The sequence below is a fragment of the Vidua chalybeata genome, chromosome 2 (assembly GCF_026979565.1).
Source record: "Vidua chalybeata isolate OUT-0048 chromosome 2, bVidCha1 merged haplotype, whole genome shotgun sequence".
NCBI classification, from domain to species: Eukaryota; Metazoa; Chordata; class Aves; order Passeriformes; family Viduidae; genus Vidua; species Vidua chalybeata.
The window spans coordinates 12,387,168-12,407,681 of record NC_071531.1 but is presented as its reverse complement, the minus strand read 5'-3'; the positions used below and the strand labels follow the sequence as shown (position 1 = coordinate 12,407,681).

At 40.3% G+C, this 20,514-nt stretch overlaps 1 protein-coding gene across 1 annotated transcript in view; it reads left to right on the top strand.

Annotated features, from left to right (window-relative positions):
• The window catches only part of LOC128783121 (uncharacterized), an 82,258-nt gene extending 72,748 nt beyond the window's left edge, over nt 1-9,510 (top strand). Inside the window, exons 3-4 of the mRNA XM_053933712.1 lie at nt 7,813-8,344; nt 9,138-9,510. Of these exons, the coding sequence (XP_053789687.1) occupies nt 7,813-8,344; nt 9,138-9,256 (651 nt within the window). The 3' untranslated portion in view covers nt 9,257-9,510. The remainder of the gene's footprint in view (nt 1-7,812; nt 8,345-9,137) is intronic.
• The last annotated feature ends 11,004 nt before the right edge of the window (nt 9,511-20,514 follow it).

Genomic DNA, 20,514 nt, shown 5'->3' with positions numbered 1-20,514 from the left:
GTCTATTAAAATTTTGTCATTGTACTGATGCAAGTGATTTCAGTAGTTCTTCCATTTTTGTGACCTTGAGATAAGGGACACAAAAGAACCAGTGGTACCCAGAGGTCACAGAAGTGCTCACAGACAACATGCTCTAGAAAGGTGTAGCCCTCAGCAAATGGATAAAAGCCAGCAGAGGCCATCTGGCTTCAGGGTCAGGACTTCTCCCTGACCTTTCTTTTTTTAATAGTACAGATATGACAATTCACAGATCTAATTTTTATGCTAAATCAGTACTTGCACACTGAGGTATATTCAGTATTAATATCCTTAATTACTACTTCACTGCCTCACAAAATTTTTAGGGTTGGAAAAGAGACCCTCCAGTTCAAACCCCTTGACAAAGCAAGGTCACCAAAAGCAGGTGACACAGGAATGTGTCCAGGGCTTGGAATGCCTCTAGAGAGACTCCATACCCTCCCTGGACAGCCATTCCAGTGCTCCGTCACTCTCAATGTAAACAAGTTCTTCCTCATGTTGAGGTGGAACTTCCTGAGTTTTAGTTTCTGGCCACTGCTCCTCATCCTGTTACTGGGCACTACTGAAAAGAGTCTGGCACCGTTCTCTTGGCACCCACCTTTGAGATATTTATATGTGTTAATGAGCTCCCCTCTCAGCCTTCTCCAGAATAAACAGACCCAGCTCCCTCAGTTTCTTCTCCTAAGAGGAGATTTTTGGGGATTTTTAATTTTTTTTTTTCTGAAGATATAAAGGGTTTGAATAATCTAAAAAAGCATACATCTGGTGCTTTTTACATTCTCATTTACTTTCTTTGAAAAGTGGAAAAGTTATAAAAACATACTAGAACAAAGTTATATACTTAATGGGATACTAAGTTTTTTTTGTCTATTTCATTTGTTCACTTATGAAATTTTCAAAAAATAATAAAAGAGATGAAGGACAAATAAGGTGTTTTTTAATATATTTGTAAAAGTTAGAGTTCAGACTTTGATGGAAGTTTCAGAAATGAAAGTGTCCTTTAACTACGATAAATACTATTGTATTATGGGTACCCTATTTTAATTAAAACATTTTTGAGAGAGATTATTCAGCCTTGATTTCCCAAGCTCGTCCACAATTTGCCCTACTCTCCAATTTTCCATAATAAACTGTTCCCTGAAAAGAAAGTTACTCAACTTTTATCACAGTGGTTCGCAGCCATCACACCAGGTTACACATTGGAAAATCCATGTAAGTAGCATAATTTGCATGTTGAGAGGATGAAACAAAGCAATTTCCTGCATGTGCATCTCACATCATCTTTTTGATTGCTGTTAAGTACATATCATGTTGCAAAAACTGTCTATGGGCCCACTTCCATTTAATTATCTGTCAATTGAAGAGATAAATTTAGGTGTGTTTCTATGGCTTTTGTCTTACAACTTGTTCCTCAGTTGAGACAAGTGGAAAATAGACATCTTTACTTTGATGGGAACATAGAAATAGAGACCAAGAATTTGACCCATTTATTAGCTTGTTAGGAATGTGTGTATTATATTTGAAATGTTGTGTCTCACTCAACTCTCTACATCTAAACATCAGAAATAAACCTTAATTGTGTTCTCTCCAGAGTCAAAGGTACAAGACAGTAGTTGTGTCCAGCCAGTGATGTCACACAACTGATGGTGAACTCCAACCCTCCTGGCCCCCCATGTCTGATCCATGCCCTGGGTGTGGCATGAGAATGCAGGACTGTTTGAAAAAGAAGGCTCTCTAAAATGGGAATTGAGCTGTACCTATAATGGACTGCTTTCTTACAACCTGGGCTTTTTTTCAGAGGTGTGACTCAGCAGAGATTCTGGTAGTGACCAAAGCTGCAAGTACTATTTAGGTTCTAGTAGATACAAGAATTAAACCAGAGGTTTTTTGAGATGTAGCAGCATACATGTGACACATAGACATGTTCCTCTCCCTTCAGCAGCACTAGAAGTATTTCAGGAGGCTGTGCCACACTATGTGCGTGTTTAAGGTGATTAACGTACTGCAGAATAGACCTCACACCAGTGCTGTGTCACCATTTCTACAGAATGTAAAAAAGAAAAAAAAAGAGGATGGAATGTTCTCTTGGCAATTTCTGTAAAGTGCATAAAGTAAATTTGAATTTCTCTTGTGTTTAACTCTAAACATATAATGTAAATTGCATAGGTCAGGATAAAATACAATTTCCTGTCACTGAGTATGGAACATATAAAATGTCAATATAAGGGTAATACATATTATTGCAGCAGAGAATTCTATTCACTTCAGTGCTTTTGCCATAAAATAATTGTCATATCCAAAATGTCACCCTGTCCTTACAGTTATTGATCTCTGTCCATGCTGAGGCTGTTGGTTAAATGCAAGACTGCAAACAGTTTCACAGGCTTCTACAGGAAATGTTGTACATAACTGACCTCTCTGGAGGCTTTGCCTCTGTTCAAAAGCCAACTGAGCTTCACTGCTCGGTCTGTGATTTCTGCAGAGCTAATTAATTAAAATACATGTTCAAATAAACAACAGGGATCCTAACTCTTAGAATACCATATGAATTTTGAAAACTTATCAGTAGACTATTGTCTTTACCTGACCATTCACTGAGACTATAAGAAGTCTAGGGACATCCAAACTTTATTGTTTATTTTTTCAGTAGAGGGAGTTGTAGGTGATACACATTTTCCACTAAAACAATTTGATCGTATATCCAGAGTCCTATTTTCTGACAGCATGAAATTAACATTTCAATTTAAAAAATCATTTCATATTGTCTACTGTAGCTCATTCATTTTATGCCTATGCCCATTTTGTATTGTAATTCTCAGTGCGAGATATATGGGCTTTACTTTACCTGAATTTATTACTATTGAACATTACATTAGATATGGCCATTTTTTTCACGCATTTGGTATTGACAGGATGCTACATTTTATTAACTAGAGTAATAAAATATATCTTACTTTCTGTTGTTTTTCTCACTATGTAAAAGTAGGCTGCTGATTGGTAGGAGAATGAAACGGTAAAATATTAAGCAGTCCATTCATTTTGATTTATTAATAAGCATTCTTTGAAGACACTTTCTTTCATCCAGAATTGGAATAGTAACTTTCTGTAAGATTAAAAGTATTTTAAGGACAAAAATTCAATATGATAGGAATCATTTGGACAGGTCCACTTGACTTTATAGGTTTTTAAGGCAATGCCATCTTAACAGTGCTGTAGATTTTTTAAAATGAGAGCTTTTGATTATTTAAAAAGAGATTTTGTAATTTTGATGTGCCATTCCTGACAGACTCCTGCATTTAGTTTTTTTGCAGAATACAATGTGACATGTATTTAAGTCAACCTTATTTTACATCGTTCCAACTGCTTTGTTCCTCTGGGGCCTGGGGGAGTAGGTAGTCTGTATTAACATGCATGAGCACTCTTATGACATATAGTTTAGGTTGCCATCTGTTCAAAGAAAAAACTTCTATGCACATGGGGTTTTAAATTTTTTTTTAAAGAAAATAGTCCTTCACAATGCATTAAATTTAAGAGAAACAGACAATACTGGAATTATAGATGTCTTGAAATTAATCTATTTGTTTATTTAGAAAATTTAGACATCCTTTCATGAATTTTTTTCCTTAACAAGATATGGTTCTTAATCATGAAATCACATTATAGTTTGAGTTGAAAAGCACCTTTAAATACCATGTGTTCCAACTCCCCTTCATGGGCAGGGATATCCTTCTCTATAAGAGATTAATCAAAGTGTCATCCAATCTGACCCTGATTATATCCATTAAGGGGCATCCACAACTACTTTGGACAACCTGTTTCAGCATCTCACCACCCTCACCATAATATATTTCTTCCTTATGTACAATCTAAACTTACCTTCCTCCAGTTTAAAAGTGTTGTTTCTCGTCAGCTCTCGTCCTGTCTTTTACTACACGCCTTGATATAAAATCTTTCTCATCCGAGGGTTGGAAACAGATGATCATTAATTTCCCTTCCAACCCAAACCATTCTATGACACTTTGATCTTTCTTATAATCTTCCTGTACAGAACAAGGTCTCAATAATGTCTTTGCATCCATCAACAGGACAGTTCTTCAGATACAGTGCAGACAGATAAGGAGATAAGGATAGGGAGATCACTTACCAATCACATTTATGACTCTTTAGGACTTCAGCTCAATTTGAATGTAAATATGGTTTGCCTAGCTCTTCAGCAAAAAGACAAAGAGAAAGGCTTTTGACTTCCAGTGAATATGAGTTTTTTATTATATGTTTATAAATACTAATTACATGTTATTATGCAATAATATACTAAAACTAGGTAACACTAAAGAAAGTACATTTGGAAGTAACAGGATCAAAATCAGTTTACAACTGTAGCAGAGAATGTGGATGTCTGCTATTCTTTGGTGTACAGACAGTATTTTAGCAAAAGCAGGATCAACTAAGAGTACAAATGGTCCTACAAAAGACTGCCATTTAGAATTTAAATTCCAATGGGCCTTAAATACTACTGGTTTGGGAACAAAAAAACCCACCCAGTGGTTATTGCTTCTATGTCCAGAGACTGATTTTCTTGCAACGACAGATAACCTTTACACCTCTATCCTCATGGTTATATAGGAATTTACCCTTTGTTTCAGATGTGACTCTTTTGTAGAATTTCTGGACTGCATAGGTTGTGCTCTACAACCTTTTTGCTAGACTAGAAAGTGCAGTAGTACCTGATTAATAAAGTATAAATAAAAATTTTCATAAAACTTTACAATGATGACTCTTGGGTATGTTTCTTAATTCTTTAGTTCTGAGATTGAGTAAATTGACAGCAGCAGACATAGATATAGTGATACTCTTCCTGTAGTAAGTGATAACTTTTACACCTACTATTTTTCATTTGCATCTGTTATAGCTCTGATTTGATCTCTCTTATGAGTGTGTATATATATGTATATATGTATATATAGATATAGATATAGATATATATCTCAATGATCCATAGGCATTTCCCTTCTGAGTCATTTTCCTTAACTGTCTGTGCTGGTGGTATCACAAGCCATCTCCATGGAAGCAACTATGATACTACAAAGAGTGAGTTGTGACATCACTAAGTGAATCAACCAACAGAAGGAGTATTTGTGAATAAAAAGAAACTCCTATAAAACCAATTTTGTAAATTAAAGCAAGAAATGCACAATAATGTCTAGGTAGTAGATCTATGTAATAATGTTCAAGGACTATTTTTCTATCAAGAGAGTGAAAATTTTTAAAGTTTGTTGGAATATGATAGCAGCTCATTACATTAAAACACTGACAATCTCTTTCAGCTGACTGTGAGTATATTTAAATTGCTTTATAGCTGCAGTACCATATGTTGCTGTGAGTACAAAGATGCAAAATTCACCATAGAAAATATTCTCTATCTTGAGGTGAGCAGAAGTAGTGACTTAATTCCTGATATTCTTGTCTTTATTGATGAAACTTCTGACACAATTAGATTATATAAAATTTAGACACTCCCTTCTCAAGTTTCCCTTTCTTATAGAAATTTGCTGTAAGGGATAGACATTTCAGTTCCGTTCATTAGTATGTTTGCTGTATAGCTTTCCTTTTCCTTTGTTCACCCCCCCCAACTTAGAAAAAGAATTACAGCACTACAAATAAATTATTTTTCTCATGATCTTCTGAACATCAGCAGACTCTTCTATAAGTATTGCAAACATTCATTTACTTTTCCCCTAATTAATTACAGCTTTCTTTAGCAGTCATTATTTTACCCTGTGGGCTTTTTAGAATTGGGCATTTATAAAACTGCTCAGCACTTTAACAGTTATATCACACATTTATTACTGTCCTGAACACAGCAAGTCTTTTATCTGTTTATATTTCATATGGAATTCACATCAGTTTCACCTGAAAAAGTCACTCCTACTTTCAGAATGTAAAATATTTTTATTAATTTTTTACCCAAGACACATTTTAATCAAGGTTTGGCAATATAATTGATTAAAGCACTCTTAAATTCTACTTCAAAATTGTTCATCTGGATGTCCAGAGTTTTAATGCATGATTTTTAATCATTATCAGGGGCCAGAACACCCAAGACAGTCCAGAAGAGAATTATTAGATTGCTTTTGCTTATGGCTGCATCCTTCAGCCTGTTCCAGGAAGTTTGCAAAAGATGTGTTGCTCTATAGCAGAAGGAAACACAAGTTCCTCAATCCCTTACATTTGTCATTTATAGCTCTATAAATGGTATTTAGGACTGTCACATGAATAAGCAAACACTTTTACTTTGAGAATTGTTTTGCCTATGCCCATTGTGGCATTATCCTTTCTGTACCTGATGACTGAAAGATAAGAATTCTGAGGGACTGTAAAAACAACATAAGTTGCACCAGGTGTCAGTAAGTACACCTATTGCAAGGTGAGGGAAAGCAGCAGGCTGCAGCCTGAAATGGGTATGTTCTGAAAAAATCTCAAGCTAAATATCCTTGCAGATGTAACCCATCCATTTTAGTTTAAGGTGCAGAGAAGGTGTATTTCCAATGCCCCTTAGGGATTATTGGAATACGACCAATATTGCTGTGGGATACCATTATGTGAGTTCTAGTGGTGAGCTGAGTGCATCCAAAGAAAAGCAATGAAGCTGGTGATGGTTCTAGAGAACAAGCTTTATGAAGAGTAGATGAGAGAACTGGAGTTGTTTAGCCTGGAGAGTAGGAGGCTCAGGTGAGACTTTATTACTTCTACAGCTCTCTGAAAGGAGGTTGTAGTGAGATGGGTTCCTTCTCATCCCTGAGTCCATAGCAGACCAGGAAAACTATTGGAAACATGCTTCCTGAATCCCTCATACAAACTCTATTATGTGGAGCCAAGTATGTGGGCTTTGGGACAAAGGGAAATTTTCCTTCCTGTTCCAATAAAGTCAGATTTATCTCAGACCCCATGGTTCACTCAGACCCAGTGTGATATAACCAGGTCGCCATGGCTCCCAGGTCCAGCCAAGAGTGGCAAGTATTCCTGGCAGGTGCTCATCACCCACCCACTCATGGTGTAAACTTGGGCAGCCACAGAAACCAGCATAAGCAGAAAGCAGTGTTTTCACTGGCACTGCTTGAAGGGGGCCAACACAGACAGCACAGATCTGTTCCTCCTCTCTGGCTGATCAGAGTTTAGGGTCTCTCGGTGAAGGATACACATGCCCTAAATCTTTTGGTTCACTGACACAGCCACATTCTCAAACAACCTGGAATGTTACCACATAGTCTATTTATTTTCCTATCTGTTGCATCCCGGAGTTTGGGTTTAGATGAGGGTTTTTAATTTATGTTAAAATAAGCCAAGTTCGGTAATCCCGCGTTTCCCCCGTGTTGTTCCCCCCCCCCCCCCGCGGTTTCTGCCCCCATGTTGCCTGCTGCCGGATCTTCCCCCTCTGCCGCTCCTGTAAGCACCCTGCCGTCCGGCCCCGGGAAACCCCGTGCTGGCCGCGCCGAGCCACACGGTCCCGCTCAGCCCGCTCTGGCTCGGTGCCCGCCCCTGCGGGGTTCTCTGGTTGGTCGCTGTTGCTGACGTCACCGCCACGGCAGCCGCCCCTATTGGCCGGCAGGCCGTGGATCCTCTCGCCCCGCCCCTCTATAAAGCCCTATCCCGCCGGCAGTTAGGCGCCATTTGCTCCCATGCGAGTGGCGGGAGCGGTCGCGTTTTTCCATCGATCCGCGCCACGTGACCAATAAACCGTTCCTGCCAAGCACGGAGTAAATGGACAAATTCCTTACCTCTTTACCGGATCCCTAGCGCACGGCAACAGAGGCTGGCCGGCCCACGCACCCGAGATACGGAGCCGTGTCCGGGAACCCGCGGCAGCAAACCCCGGCAGCACGTGGAAGCTACGCCACAGCCGGGCTCCCAAGAGCCGCGTGCAGCCGGGGAGAGCAAAAACCCACGCCGCAATTGGCGCCCGAACGTGGTGCCGAGGCCAGCGCTGAGCTGATCGCGTGGACGGAGGTTCACCGCGGAGCTTCAGGAACAACGCCGGGAGCCGCCACCGCCGGCCAGGGGCCGCGCCGCCGCCAAGGGGGGAGCGCCGCCGCCAAGCCAGAGCGGGCAGCGGTCCGCGCCGGACCACAGCTCCGTGCCGGACGGAAACCGAGAGCAGGGGCTCTCCAAAGTACGTCAGTGAAGTCTCCGTCGCCCACGGGGGACCAGACAGTGTGTCCCGCGTGGGACAGGAAGTGCAAACTTTCGCAGCCAGGAGGGCAGAAGAAAGGACACTTCCCGGGACTCCCGGACCCTGGTGGCAGCTTTGCTTTGCAGAGACTTCAGTCTGGTAAGTATTAGTCGTGGAAACGTGTCCAGCTAATACGGGGAGGGCTGGCCGTGTTCCCGAGGTTGGGACGTGCGGCGCGCAGCACGAACGGCAGCCGCTGGAGTCGCCTGCGTTTTTTTGCTTTTTTTCTCCTTTTTACTGCCCCAGGGGTGAGGTGGTTTGGGTGGAAGAAGCATGGGGACCGTGCTATCTTCCCAACAAAAGGAATTTTATTCCCAAGTTAAAGAAATCCTTTTGGTGAAGGGCCGATACCCAAAAAATTTAGTTGAGAAATTTGTCCGGTGGTTGTTCTTTGCTTTCCCCCGTCTGTCTACCGAGGACGCGCGCAAAACAGAATTTTCGGAGCAAGTGGGAAAAAAGCTAGCAGAGGGGATCGGTAGGGATCCCTCCATAGATGACTGCTTCCCTAAATTCCATTTGTTGATCACAGATGTAGTAAAACATCTGAACGCGCGAAACTCGGTTGGGGAAAGGAAAGAACCATCCAGAAAATCTGTTACTCCCTCTGAATCTGTTTCCCCATCCCCTTCTCCTACCCCTTCTTCCCCTAACCCGGTTGGGCGAGGGGGAGCACCCCGCCGATCTGAGACGCAGGGCAGCTCCACAAATGTGGACTGTGCTCCTGGCTCCCCTAAGCCATCTCGGCGTCCCTGCCTTAGCGAGATCGGTCGATTCGCTGAGGCCACGACCCTAAACCCCTTTTCCAATCCCTTTTTCCCCAGTTGAAAATCCCAGTTTCGGCGCTACCCCGCGCAGTTCTGTTTCTTTAAACCCCTTTCTTTGTTCCTCTGAGGAGGCCGAGGCCACGTGGTTGATCCCTTTGTCTTCCCAAGATGGAGGGCGGCCACATGGCAGGGTCTCTTCTTCCCACAACCCCTTTCTGTTCTTTGTTCCCGGTGTCCCCGCCTTTGACCCAACCCCCACCTGCCTCCCTGTGGGCATGGGCGCCGCCCCCTCGGGAGGTCAGGTTACTCCCTCACCCATTGTTCCCCCTCGTGTGGGTGTTCCCTCCAGTCCTTTGCATGTCGTCCCTGCTGAGTCATCGACTCCGCCCTCCCCCACCGGGGAGAGCTCTGCCATCTCCACCCCGCTGCCTGAGGGAGGCAGCCCCCGTCCTGTTGCCCTCACCCTGTCCCCATCTTCCCATGGGTCCCGGAGATCCGGGCGGGAGGGAAGAGGGGGGCGGGAGGAGCGGGAACCCCTACCCCCATCTTCCCATGGGCCCCGGAGAGCCGGGCGGGAGGGAAGAGGAGAGGGGGGAGGGAGGAGCGGGAACCCCTACCTCCAAGTTCCCATGGGCCCCAGACGTCTGGGCGGGAGAGAAAAGGAGAGGGGGGGGGAATCGGAGCCCCTGCCTCTGCAGTCCCATGGTTCCCGGAGACCCGGGAGGGAGGGAAGCAGGGGGATGTGGGTTTCTGAGCATTTTCCAGGTTCCGTGGAATGGGTCGAGCCGACAGATGAGAGGCATGTAGAGGGATCGGAGGTTCAGGACAAGTTTGTCCTGGAAGCAGCATCCATGAACACTGCTGCCTTGGATGCCGTGCCCCCAAAGAACGCTGGTCCGAAGCAGCCTCCAGCAAGACGCCAGTGCTTCCACTGCAATCAGAGAGGACATTTTGTGGTTCAATGTCCGTTTCTGGGCAGGGCACCCCCAGGGACAGTGGGAGGGGGGAGAGGGGGGGAGGGAGATCCCATTCCCCCAAAAAACTGAAGAAACAACGCGCACCTGCGTCGCGTGAAGATAAAAGTAAGGCAGGCCACAGCACCTTAAGGGGAGCTGTGAGTTATCAAGTAACTGTGCAGGTGGTAGTTCAGAACATCAGGGTGCCTTTGAGCGTGGCAGATGACCCCACCAATCGGGGGGTTGCATCAAACCGCAGGCGACACAAAAGAAAAAGGACCCTACAATCTCCTTAAAAAATGTTTTTCCCCAAAGCCCCAGTCTGTGTGTGTCCCAAATCCCCATGTTTGTAATAAAGTTGCCTCCCAGTTTCCCTATCCCTAAACACCCGGAAAAGAACCAACCCCAGCACCATCTTCAGGCCCTCTCCACCTGCGTAGCAGTCAGTCACCGCAGCTGCAGCAGCAGCTGGGAGAAGAGGCCACCGCTTGAGAGACTGAATCAACACCACTGCTTTCTTTTTATATTTTATTAAGCGGGGAGACATTCTCAAACAACCTGGAATGTTACCACATAGTCTATTTATTTTCCTATCTGTTGCATCCCGGAGTTTGGGTTTAGATGAGGGTTTTTAATTTATGTTAAAATAAGCCAAGTTCTGTAATCCCGCGGTTCCCCCGCGTTGTTCCCCCCCCCCCCCCCCCCCCCGCGGTTTCTGCCCCCATGTTGCCTGCTGCCGGCTCTTACCCCTCTGCCGCTCCTGTAAGCACCCTGCCGTCCGGCCCCGGGAAACCCCGTGCTGGCCGCGCCGAGCCACACGGTCCCGCTCAGCCCGCTCTGGCTCGGTGCCCGCCCCTGCGGGGTTCTCTGGTTGGTCGCTGTTGCTGACGTCACCGCCACGGCAGCCGCCCCTATTGGCCGGCAGGCCGTGGATCCTCTCGCCCCGCCCCTCTATAAAGCCCTATCCCGCCGGCAGTCAGACGCCATTTGCTCCCATGCGAGTGCTGGGAGCGGTCGCGTTTTTCCATCGATCCGCGCCACGTGACCAATAAACCGTTCCTGCCAAGCACGGAGTAAATGGACAAATTCCTTCCTCTTTACCGGGTCCCTAGCGCACGGCAACAGAGGCTGGCCGGCCCACGCACCCGAGACACGGAGCCGTGTCCGGGAACCCGCGGCAGCAAACCCCGGCAGCACGTGGAAGCTACGCCACAGCCGGGCTCCCAAGAGCTGCGTGCAGCCGGGGAGAGGAAAAACCCACGCCGCACCTATCCCTATGCAGATCCCCATCCCTTTACGCAGTCATTGGCTCAGGCCTGTTTTTTTATTGTTTCCTCTCACTGGCTAGCCCAGCTCATAATTTAATAGCAAAAACTATACATACACACATGTAAATGCACACTGAGATCAGAGAGGGGTCACAGCAGTTTACACAGAAAGTTGCTAGGAGTGCTTTTAATAAGAAAACAAGACAGCCTACAGTGGTCAAGTGCCTCAGTTAAGCAAATGCGTTCATCTGCATTTTCTCTTGCTCATCTGGACCCCTTTATCCTCTTTCTTCTCCACTTCCCATTCTTATTTTTCCTCCATTCACATTGATAATTTCCTTTTTTCACCCTTGTCTCTTCCCTGGTACAAAGGCCTTTCTAAATTAGTCACAGTTTTGCTATATCTATAGCTAAAATTGCCACTTCTATTATGGTTACCTATGGCATTCCAGCCTTCTGAGCTGTGAGTGACACAGCTCAGGCCAGCTTACCAAGGCTGTGGTAGATTCCCACATGGTATTGGGAGATTTGACTCCCCAGGAGGTCTCCAATTCTCCCAATTAATTACCTGTGGGGTTTGCCTATCTATTGCCTTGCCCTCCCTTAACCACCAGAAAAATGCAACCATTTCTTATAGAGAGAACCATTAAAGCTTCTTACTCCTACATCCCAGTTTCTCATGGTCAGTTCACTTGGCTAAACTTCAGACCTCAGTTTAGGGATGTGTCAGTGCACCTTAATAAATCTGCACTCTGCAGTTGCTCTGCTTAATTTCAGCATTCTGAGAAACAATTTTACAAATTAATGAACTTTGGATTTGCAACTCTTGATAAATACATTGTCTCTTTACTTTTTCATAATTACAGGGGCAAATCTGAAGTTTGCTAAATGTGCAGCGCTCGTCAAATATATTCCTCTGGAAGAACTACAATATTAACACACTGTTAAGCAAAACTGCATAAAGTATTATCATAGATGCATATATAATTCATAATTCACTGACATATAGAATTAATTCTCCACTGCCTTATACGTAAACTTTGGTGAATGATCTTCATATTTTGATCTTTAATTACTAAAAATGACTGTGTATATATACACATACACACCAGGAATGAGGCAATTTTTCAATCAAAAAAGAAAAAAAAGTATGCCTATATTGGTTTTTTATTTGAAATTATTCTAGACAAGTAAAGTTACTTTCCATTTGTGGTGAAGTTCAATACAGCAGTAGTTTCAGACTGAGAATGATCTTAAAAGTTTTAGATTTATTATTTTGTGTACATTTTTCTAAAGGAAATAATAGTAAACATCAGTTCTTTTCATCTACAAGTAAAAAACGATCCCCAGCAATTAAATTGTAGGTTTACTTTTCTAGAAAAATAAGTGATGCAGTTAAAAAATGCAGACTGACACACAAACCAAATAAATCAGACGCTACTAATGTACTTTGCTCTGCAGGATAGATAATTTAATCAACAATTGGTTTTATATTTATTACTGAAATTGACCTCAAAGCTCATGTTTTTATGAAAGGTTTTCCAGAGAATAAAAACATAATTGGAGTGCAACCAATGATGTTGAGTAAAGTACTATTATCTCAAATGGATTTGTGATAACTAAAATGTACAAGATTTGAAGAATAAATAAAATAAATCCTGTGGTTACTCTAAACCACTTGAAATTTTCCAGAATGTCAAGAAAATGGCAGCATCAGGTGTAGAGAAGAACACCAAGATATCAAAGGATGTTTTAGTCTTTTGTTTCAGAACAGTGGTATTTGGTAACCTTTGGACAGTGACTGATAGAGGTTTGCTAAACTTACCTGAAACTTCCAGACTTAGAGATATTTTTTAGGTTTCCTTTTTCATTATTTTGTCACTTGTTGCACTAAAAAAACCTCACAGTTTTCCTAATGTCTAATTCCTCTGTTTTGAAAGCCAGATTGTTTTCTTGTCCTTTCCTGAATAGATAAATCCAGTGGTCACTAAATGACTCAGCATCATCGTCTTCTTAGTCATATTTTATATGCTAGAAGACCATTAGCACTATCCCTATGCCTTTTTCCTTTTTTTAAAGCTAAAATACATTTATTCAACCCTTCAAAATAAGAAATCTCATTCTTTGAACATTTTCATTTGTTTTTTTTCCCTTTTCTGTGGACTTCCATTAGCTGTGTTTCTAAAAACTGTGTTACCTAAAGCAGATGCAGTACACTATTAGAAGTCTTAAGCGGGACAAAGAAAAACATACATGTTCTATGTTCCTCATCCAATATTCTGCTGATTACAGTCCAGATTAAGATTTTCCTTCTTGTATCGTGTACATTTTGTCTGTTCTAAGTCCAACACAATCTTAATCTTTCTCATTTTAACTCAAACCTCCCACAGTTCAGTTCTTTGTACTAGTGTTCACTAAACTTATACTGTTAATTTTGGATGCTTTTTCCAAATAGTTAAGATGATTCAGATTCGAATTCTTCCCTACAGAGTGCTTGGAACTCATTAACCACAGCAGATGCAATACATGTATTGTCTATTCAGTCAACTGGCCAGTCAACCTGGGCAGTAGCAAAAATTTATAGAAAATGATCCTTTACTAGATTTTTAAAATTATATTTTCTCCACCTTGATTGAAAGCTAATAGTCTTTGGAGTGTAATTTTTCACCTAATTACGTACCTACTCTGGCAAATATTGAAGAGGTTGCCATAAAAACATCAACAGCCTTTCCAAAGTGCTGGTTTAAGCCATCTACTGATTATTCTTCACCCAACAGCATTATTATCCTGTCAAACAAATAAATTAAATGGTTTTCTTCTATTCAGTCTAAATATATCAATTTGAGCTCTTTCCCTCACTGCCATAATTTTCTCTATAAACTTATAATTTATTCCATAACTTCTAGGAACTTTTTTTCTGAAAACAAAATCAGACCCACTGCGCTGTAATTCTATTTACCCTACTTTTCTGTCTTTCTTAATGTAAGTAAGTTTTGGGTTTTTATTCCACCAGCCCTCTGGGACCTTCCTTCTATTCCAAGAACTCTATTAATCACTAACAGTTTGGACACTGCATCAGCTTGTTCCTTTAGTGCTCCTAGGAGAATTTAATCAAATCCTGCCAACTTGAATATCTCCAACTTTCTTCTGACTGTTCTCTCACTACTTTATCATATATTCCTGTTTTGATAATAATAATTTAATGAATAATAATAAATTTAATTTATTAATAATATTGTCATTTTGGTTTATTCAGATGCAACCTACATCCTATCTAGTGAAAGCATCCAGGAGATTTATTAAAGTATCATCAAAGTGAGGAAAAGAAAGAAATAAATGTTGAATGGTGATAATGAGCTATCAAGAACATTGGGCAATTGTTCTTAAATTTAATGATTTTTAGCAGTTTGTTGTTGCTATAAAGGAAAACCAAAAGCTCTAAAGATTTCCTGAAAAGTTAAGTAAAAATGCAGATTCTCTTTTTGTAAACTCATTAAAAAATACTGAAGTTGTTTTAAAAATTTCTCTCTAGATACATATATGGAAAAAATAGACCTTCATGTAAATGAGATTCCCTAGAGTCTTCATCACTCTAGCTAGAGACAAGCCCAGGTATTTCAGGTCACCAACATGAAGAGAAACTATTACATCAGTGAACAGAGTGCTGAATAATGACTTCATGCTGTTTAGTTTTTTCAGTTGCACTACAGTAACAATTACTGCAGTCAATAGGAAAGACTATAGCGATCAGTGGTAAATTATGATGATATCCTTCTTCATTTGCTTGACTAGTTTTCTTTCATGATATTCTTTGATATTTTAATAAAATAGTTCACAAAACAAACCACCATTTTTAATATAGAGTTTTTAGTTAACAGATCTTGTTTTCTCTCACCAGTAAACCTTTGTGATATCACTAAATGAGCTCTCACACTTGGAATTTGTCAAAGTAAAAGTAACTTAAATGAGATCGGGATTGAAACAATTTCTTGACACATAAACAACACGCAGTTACCCAACAATCAGTGAACTGTACATACAGACTCAATACTGATAATAAAACAGAATAGCTGCACTAGTGGATGCAGGATGTTAAACCTGTACAGTTTTATAGATGCCTTTATCTTGTCACAAATTTATCTCCAGAGGTTCTAATCACACTAGATTGTGATTATACGTGAGCAAATGCAGAGGCATGCATAGGGTTACAGGCAGAGCTCCTGTAGCAGAGCGTGTGGGCTGGCAGTCACACCCCAGTGTCCCCGCAGTGGGTCTGTCCTGCTGTCACACCCTTGGAGATGTGGGAGCCACAGCTCCGTGTGCCCATTAATGACCCTCCCCCAAAGGAAGCAGGCACTCCCATGGGCCAGGGAGGCCACTCAGGCTGCTCTGTCTGGGCTGGGCAGTATCTGTGGTAGCACAAAGAGTCCTCTGGAAGTGCCAAATCAGGTTTCACTCCTGATGTTTCCACTCTAGGGCCTCTTCCTCCTGATATGAATTCTCCATGTTGTTTTTATACATCTTATCGGGCTAATTCCTACTTTGTACCAAAAGCTTCGTAATTCTCTGATTACTTTTTAATCCTGATGATGATTGTCCTCCACTTTACAAGATCAATTTAGGCAAATGGATTTAGAAACTTTTGAGTATTCAGTCCAGATATACATAATACTTCTTAAATTTTCATTTCACCAGGTTATCAAGCCAAATCATTCACCAAAGGTTTGACCATGCAAGTACCCCAGAAAGTTTAACCCTAAGGTTTAGATAAATATAAAAGCCTGTCAATAGATATTCCAAGGTAGAAACTGCTTAGGAAATGGAAAACTGATTTTAATAACAATGTTGCACCTTTACTATGGATAGGTCTGCCTTATGGTGCACTCTGTTTTGTCCTATCACAGGAATGAATGGAGACTTTTTCTTAGAGGACATGTGAAGGATAATGTAATACTAGATGCACTGCCCTACTCAAATGTTTACTGCCTATACTCTGGACAGGACCAGGACAGTATAGACAGTCTCAGAAACCTCAGTTCTATTCACAGAAAAATTATTCTTTTAACAAAGGAGCTGTGATTTTTCTTAATAGTTCTTTAATTCAGTTCCATTTGACAAAATTGTTTTCAGTCTCTTTGACTTTCTTTCAGACCTATATGCATTAATTTCCAGTTGATATGCTCACATGCAGGAAGCAGGCAGGCAATCTGACTCCTCCTCCTTTTTCACTGCATCGCTCTCCATTTTTTTCATTGTCAACCACTGTGCCAGAGCCTGCTTTGCTGTGATCACACAATCTAATTTAGCTCTTTTTCGTTCTATTATTTTAGTCATTGTTTCTCTGCTAGCCGACTGCGCTTAAAGTAACTAATTAGTTGTGCTACTTTAAGTAAGAAAAATCACCTTTCTACATCACTCATGAACAGCAAACAGCCTTATAGCAAGTTTACAATTTACTGCTTGTTTGTTCTACATTTGCCTGTGCTTCTTTATATTAATGTAACTTAAAATTTTTATTTTTCTATTTACCGGTGTTTTGTGTTTTTTTGGTTGGGGTTTTTTTTGAATGTTTTTACACTTAGGCCTTTCTTCCTTTGAAGGGACTTTTTCTTTTAATACCTTCGGAGTTCTTTCAAGAATATTGGATTTTGAGGCCAAATAATTATAGAGGTCTCCTGATAAAAGTCAGTTGCTTCTCACAGGAAACACTTTACTTATATGTATTACACATGGAATAGTCTAAACAAAAGTTAAAAAATTGATGTATGCTTTTCCTCTTCGAAGAAAAATCACATATGAAGAAAAGCATAAACTAAAGATTCACAGTATAAAATTGCTACTGCCTCATATTATCAGGTAAGCAAAAACTGCAGCATGACTTTGGACACTGGCATATCTGGGCCCAAACTTCTGAGCCCTAGAGCATCCTCATTCCTTCACCATTGTAACAGAAATGGAAAGAAGACATTGTAGAAAGTCAGAACCCAGATGAAATTTCCCAAAAACCCCAATCCATGGAAACAAACCAAACTAAGATGGTAACAAAGAAAAACAATGAGAAATTAATATATTTGCAAAGCCATTATGCTCTGTAGACGATGGACTCTGACTTACAAACTTCATGTCTGAACTTTGGACTAAGACTTTGGCCCCTCTATCAGCAATGCGTATCTTTGTACAGTGTTATTTCAATCAATTTTTCCATGGAGCTAAAAGACATTCAGCTTCAATGTTGCAACATAGAATTTAACTTCTTACCACTGTAGAGAGAAAAAAAATAAAATTAATATTTAGCCCAAACTGGTTTTTAAGTAAAAATCTAGAAAAACAATGTAATGTATGCTATACATGAATTACTGGTCATTGCCTTTATTAATAGAGTGCAAAAGATATTCAATGAGACTATTAACTATATTGATTATATTAGGCTATACCTTTTTTTTTAATACAAATCTGGTATTTCATGCATTTAAAATCACCATCTTCCTCTTGTACAAACTGGAAGCACACTGTGTTGGAGAACTAATTTCACACATGTGTCTTAGGTGAGTAAATTCAGACTGCAGATGCCAGTTGATCTTTAGAGAATCTTTGTTCTGCAGGCATCAGTCTGCCAAAGCCCTCTGTTTTGTGATGTAGCACAAGAGAAGCTGCTTCTGAGAGCATGGAAAGCAAAGTAAGGAGAGTATGTCTTGGCTTAAGTTAATTAAAACTGTATCAAAACTCCTTCCATTCATCTCTAACAGAAAATCATCTGAATGAAAGATGGTTTTGAAAGGTGAACAAAAGTACTTTGAATATTAGAGGTTTTCTGCCTGTGGTAAAAGCACAGTCCTCTGTAAAGAAACCTGTGCATGAAAAGGGGGCTTATTTTTTTCCTCATGTCTCTATTCGCTCCATTGTTTTGCATAAAACTGGAAGCATAGAACAATGTCCTAATAATTTTTTGGCCTTTGCTGATTTATTTTCAGATGTTCTTAAAAAAAACCAAACAAACAAACAAACAAACAAAAAAAAAAAAAAAAAAACAAAAAAAAAACCCAGGAAAATTTCAAGCCATAAAGAGAATGGTTTATTTTTGTTATCAAGAGAATGATAAATGTACTTGCTATTTATACTCAATAACATCTGTTTTAATTAGAATTGCCACAAGGATAATTATGAAGAACAAAAAGAATGATGTTGCTGTAGTTTTGATTTCTTCATGCTATTAAAATACACTTTTCTAGATGATATTTTGGTGAGTTAATATTCAAAAACCCCATTACCTGTGTTGAAGGATTTTTCTTTGAAACAGCAATTATTTCCTGCTCTATTCTCTTCCCTTCACACCTTTCCCCATGTAATTCACATCAAGCATATTTGTGAAATAGAAACAGTGAAATTCTTTGTTACTGTTAAAGGAAAATGAATAACATAAGGATAAATTGATCTATACCATAGATGTAATGATGGTCAAGAGCACTCAGAAAGTTGCCTTTTCCTTCCTGCTCAGCAGAAGATCCCATACACCAATTCTTTCTCCCCATCTCAGAGAATGAATTATAAGTACAAAGACAGTACCATTTGGAAAGAGAAAGAGGATTTAAAACTACAAATAAGCACATGTATAGTAATTACTGCCCAAGAAAAGACAATTTGAATTCTCAAAATCAAGAGAAAGAAGGGTGGCCTATGGTTCCTCTTTCAGGGATACCTGTAACTGATATTAGATGTTCTTGAGATAGACTAAAGAAGTGCACCAGGCTAGAAGGTAAAAAATTCTGATTTTCTCAGACAGATTGTTTTTTTAAAAATTCTTTTAAAATAAAAATAGAAGATTTTTTTCAGAACCAAATTGCACTCAGGCAGCTACTTATTTTAAAAACTGACTAAATATTCACCATGAACTTAAATAAAAATGAACAAAATTTAAATATCTTCAACATTAAAATTTAATAATGCTCATTATTAAAATACCTTTCTTAATCTTCTGTATCATTCAGTCTTATTTGTATACCTTCCTAATAAGAACAGCATGCAGCAACTGCAATTTACATGATTTTTTATTGTGTTTCCTACAGGACTGCTTAAGTAGAGATCAGCATTGGCTATTGTGGAAATTGAGTAATATATTACCTTGGGCTTAATATTTCAAGTAACTCAGCTGGAGTCTGTGTCAGATTTACAATACATTATCTGGTTAATATTGGCAGTAATACAGCCTCTTTCAAAGCTCTTGAGAGAACATTCATGGATGTCAAATATGTCATATTCTGCTGAAAGAGGAGGGTGGAGATTCTGTTTTCTATCACCTCCAGGAATTTACCTCCAGGAAGGTACCAAGCATATTTTTGTCCCTTCTGTAGATGTTTATCACTTTTTTCCTATTCTAGGCTTTTAAAATTTGCATCTGGAAACAATGTGCTATAGTTGAATTGCATTACAATTGTACCTTGAAAGCAGCAAACTTTGCACCTGGGTTTGGTGTAAATCATGGTATTGGTATTCAGCACTTAAATAATGGGTGCAAGTATGCTTCTAAATGCTCAGTATGAAGGATTTTTTTCTAATTTCTAGGTAATTAAAGTATGGCTGAGATAGATGGGATTACCCTAGTGTCACAAACTGGCATTACCAGTTTACCTTAGTGTCACAAACTGGCACTGAATAAAGAGCACAATACATCTTCCCTGATTGTAACCTTTGGTCACTACATCTATGAATTCAGGGAATCAGTTGTAAATATTTCTTTCTTCCTATTGGGCTACAGCTGGTGAACTACTCTACAGACAGATAGCTGTTCTACAGGTGTGCTGGAAATACATTACATATTAGTATATTCATAGGGGTCTTCTGTTGGAATCTTGGATGCTGAGAATTTTAAACTTTCTGTGCTGAAAGGCACAGACTTGCAAGAAAGCACTGCATTTGACCTGAGGCTGTGGAGAAGACTTCCAAAACTGATTAATAGCACTGGGATTACAGGTATGTAGTTAGTTAGAAGTGTGTAATATCAGTGGGTGGAAAACTTAGAGTTTAGGTTTTTAGAATATAGTAATGGATATGAAGCAAGATGGAGGTTTTAGGGTGGAGGCAGGTTGTTCTTCTTTACCTTCTTCTTCCTTCTTCATGGGTTTGGGTGGTATCTTGCAATTGGACAGAAAAGTCTGCATTGCAGGCCTTGAGGGATCAGTTATTGGGTTAAAAGGGAAAATAATCTAGGTGTCATTTCTCAATTGGGTTTAGTTTAGTTTTAGTTCAACCTTAAAAGACCTTGAAACTGTACATCTGTGGCCATT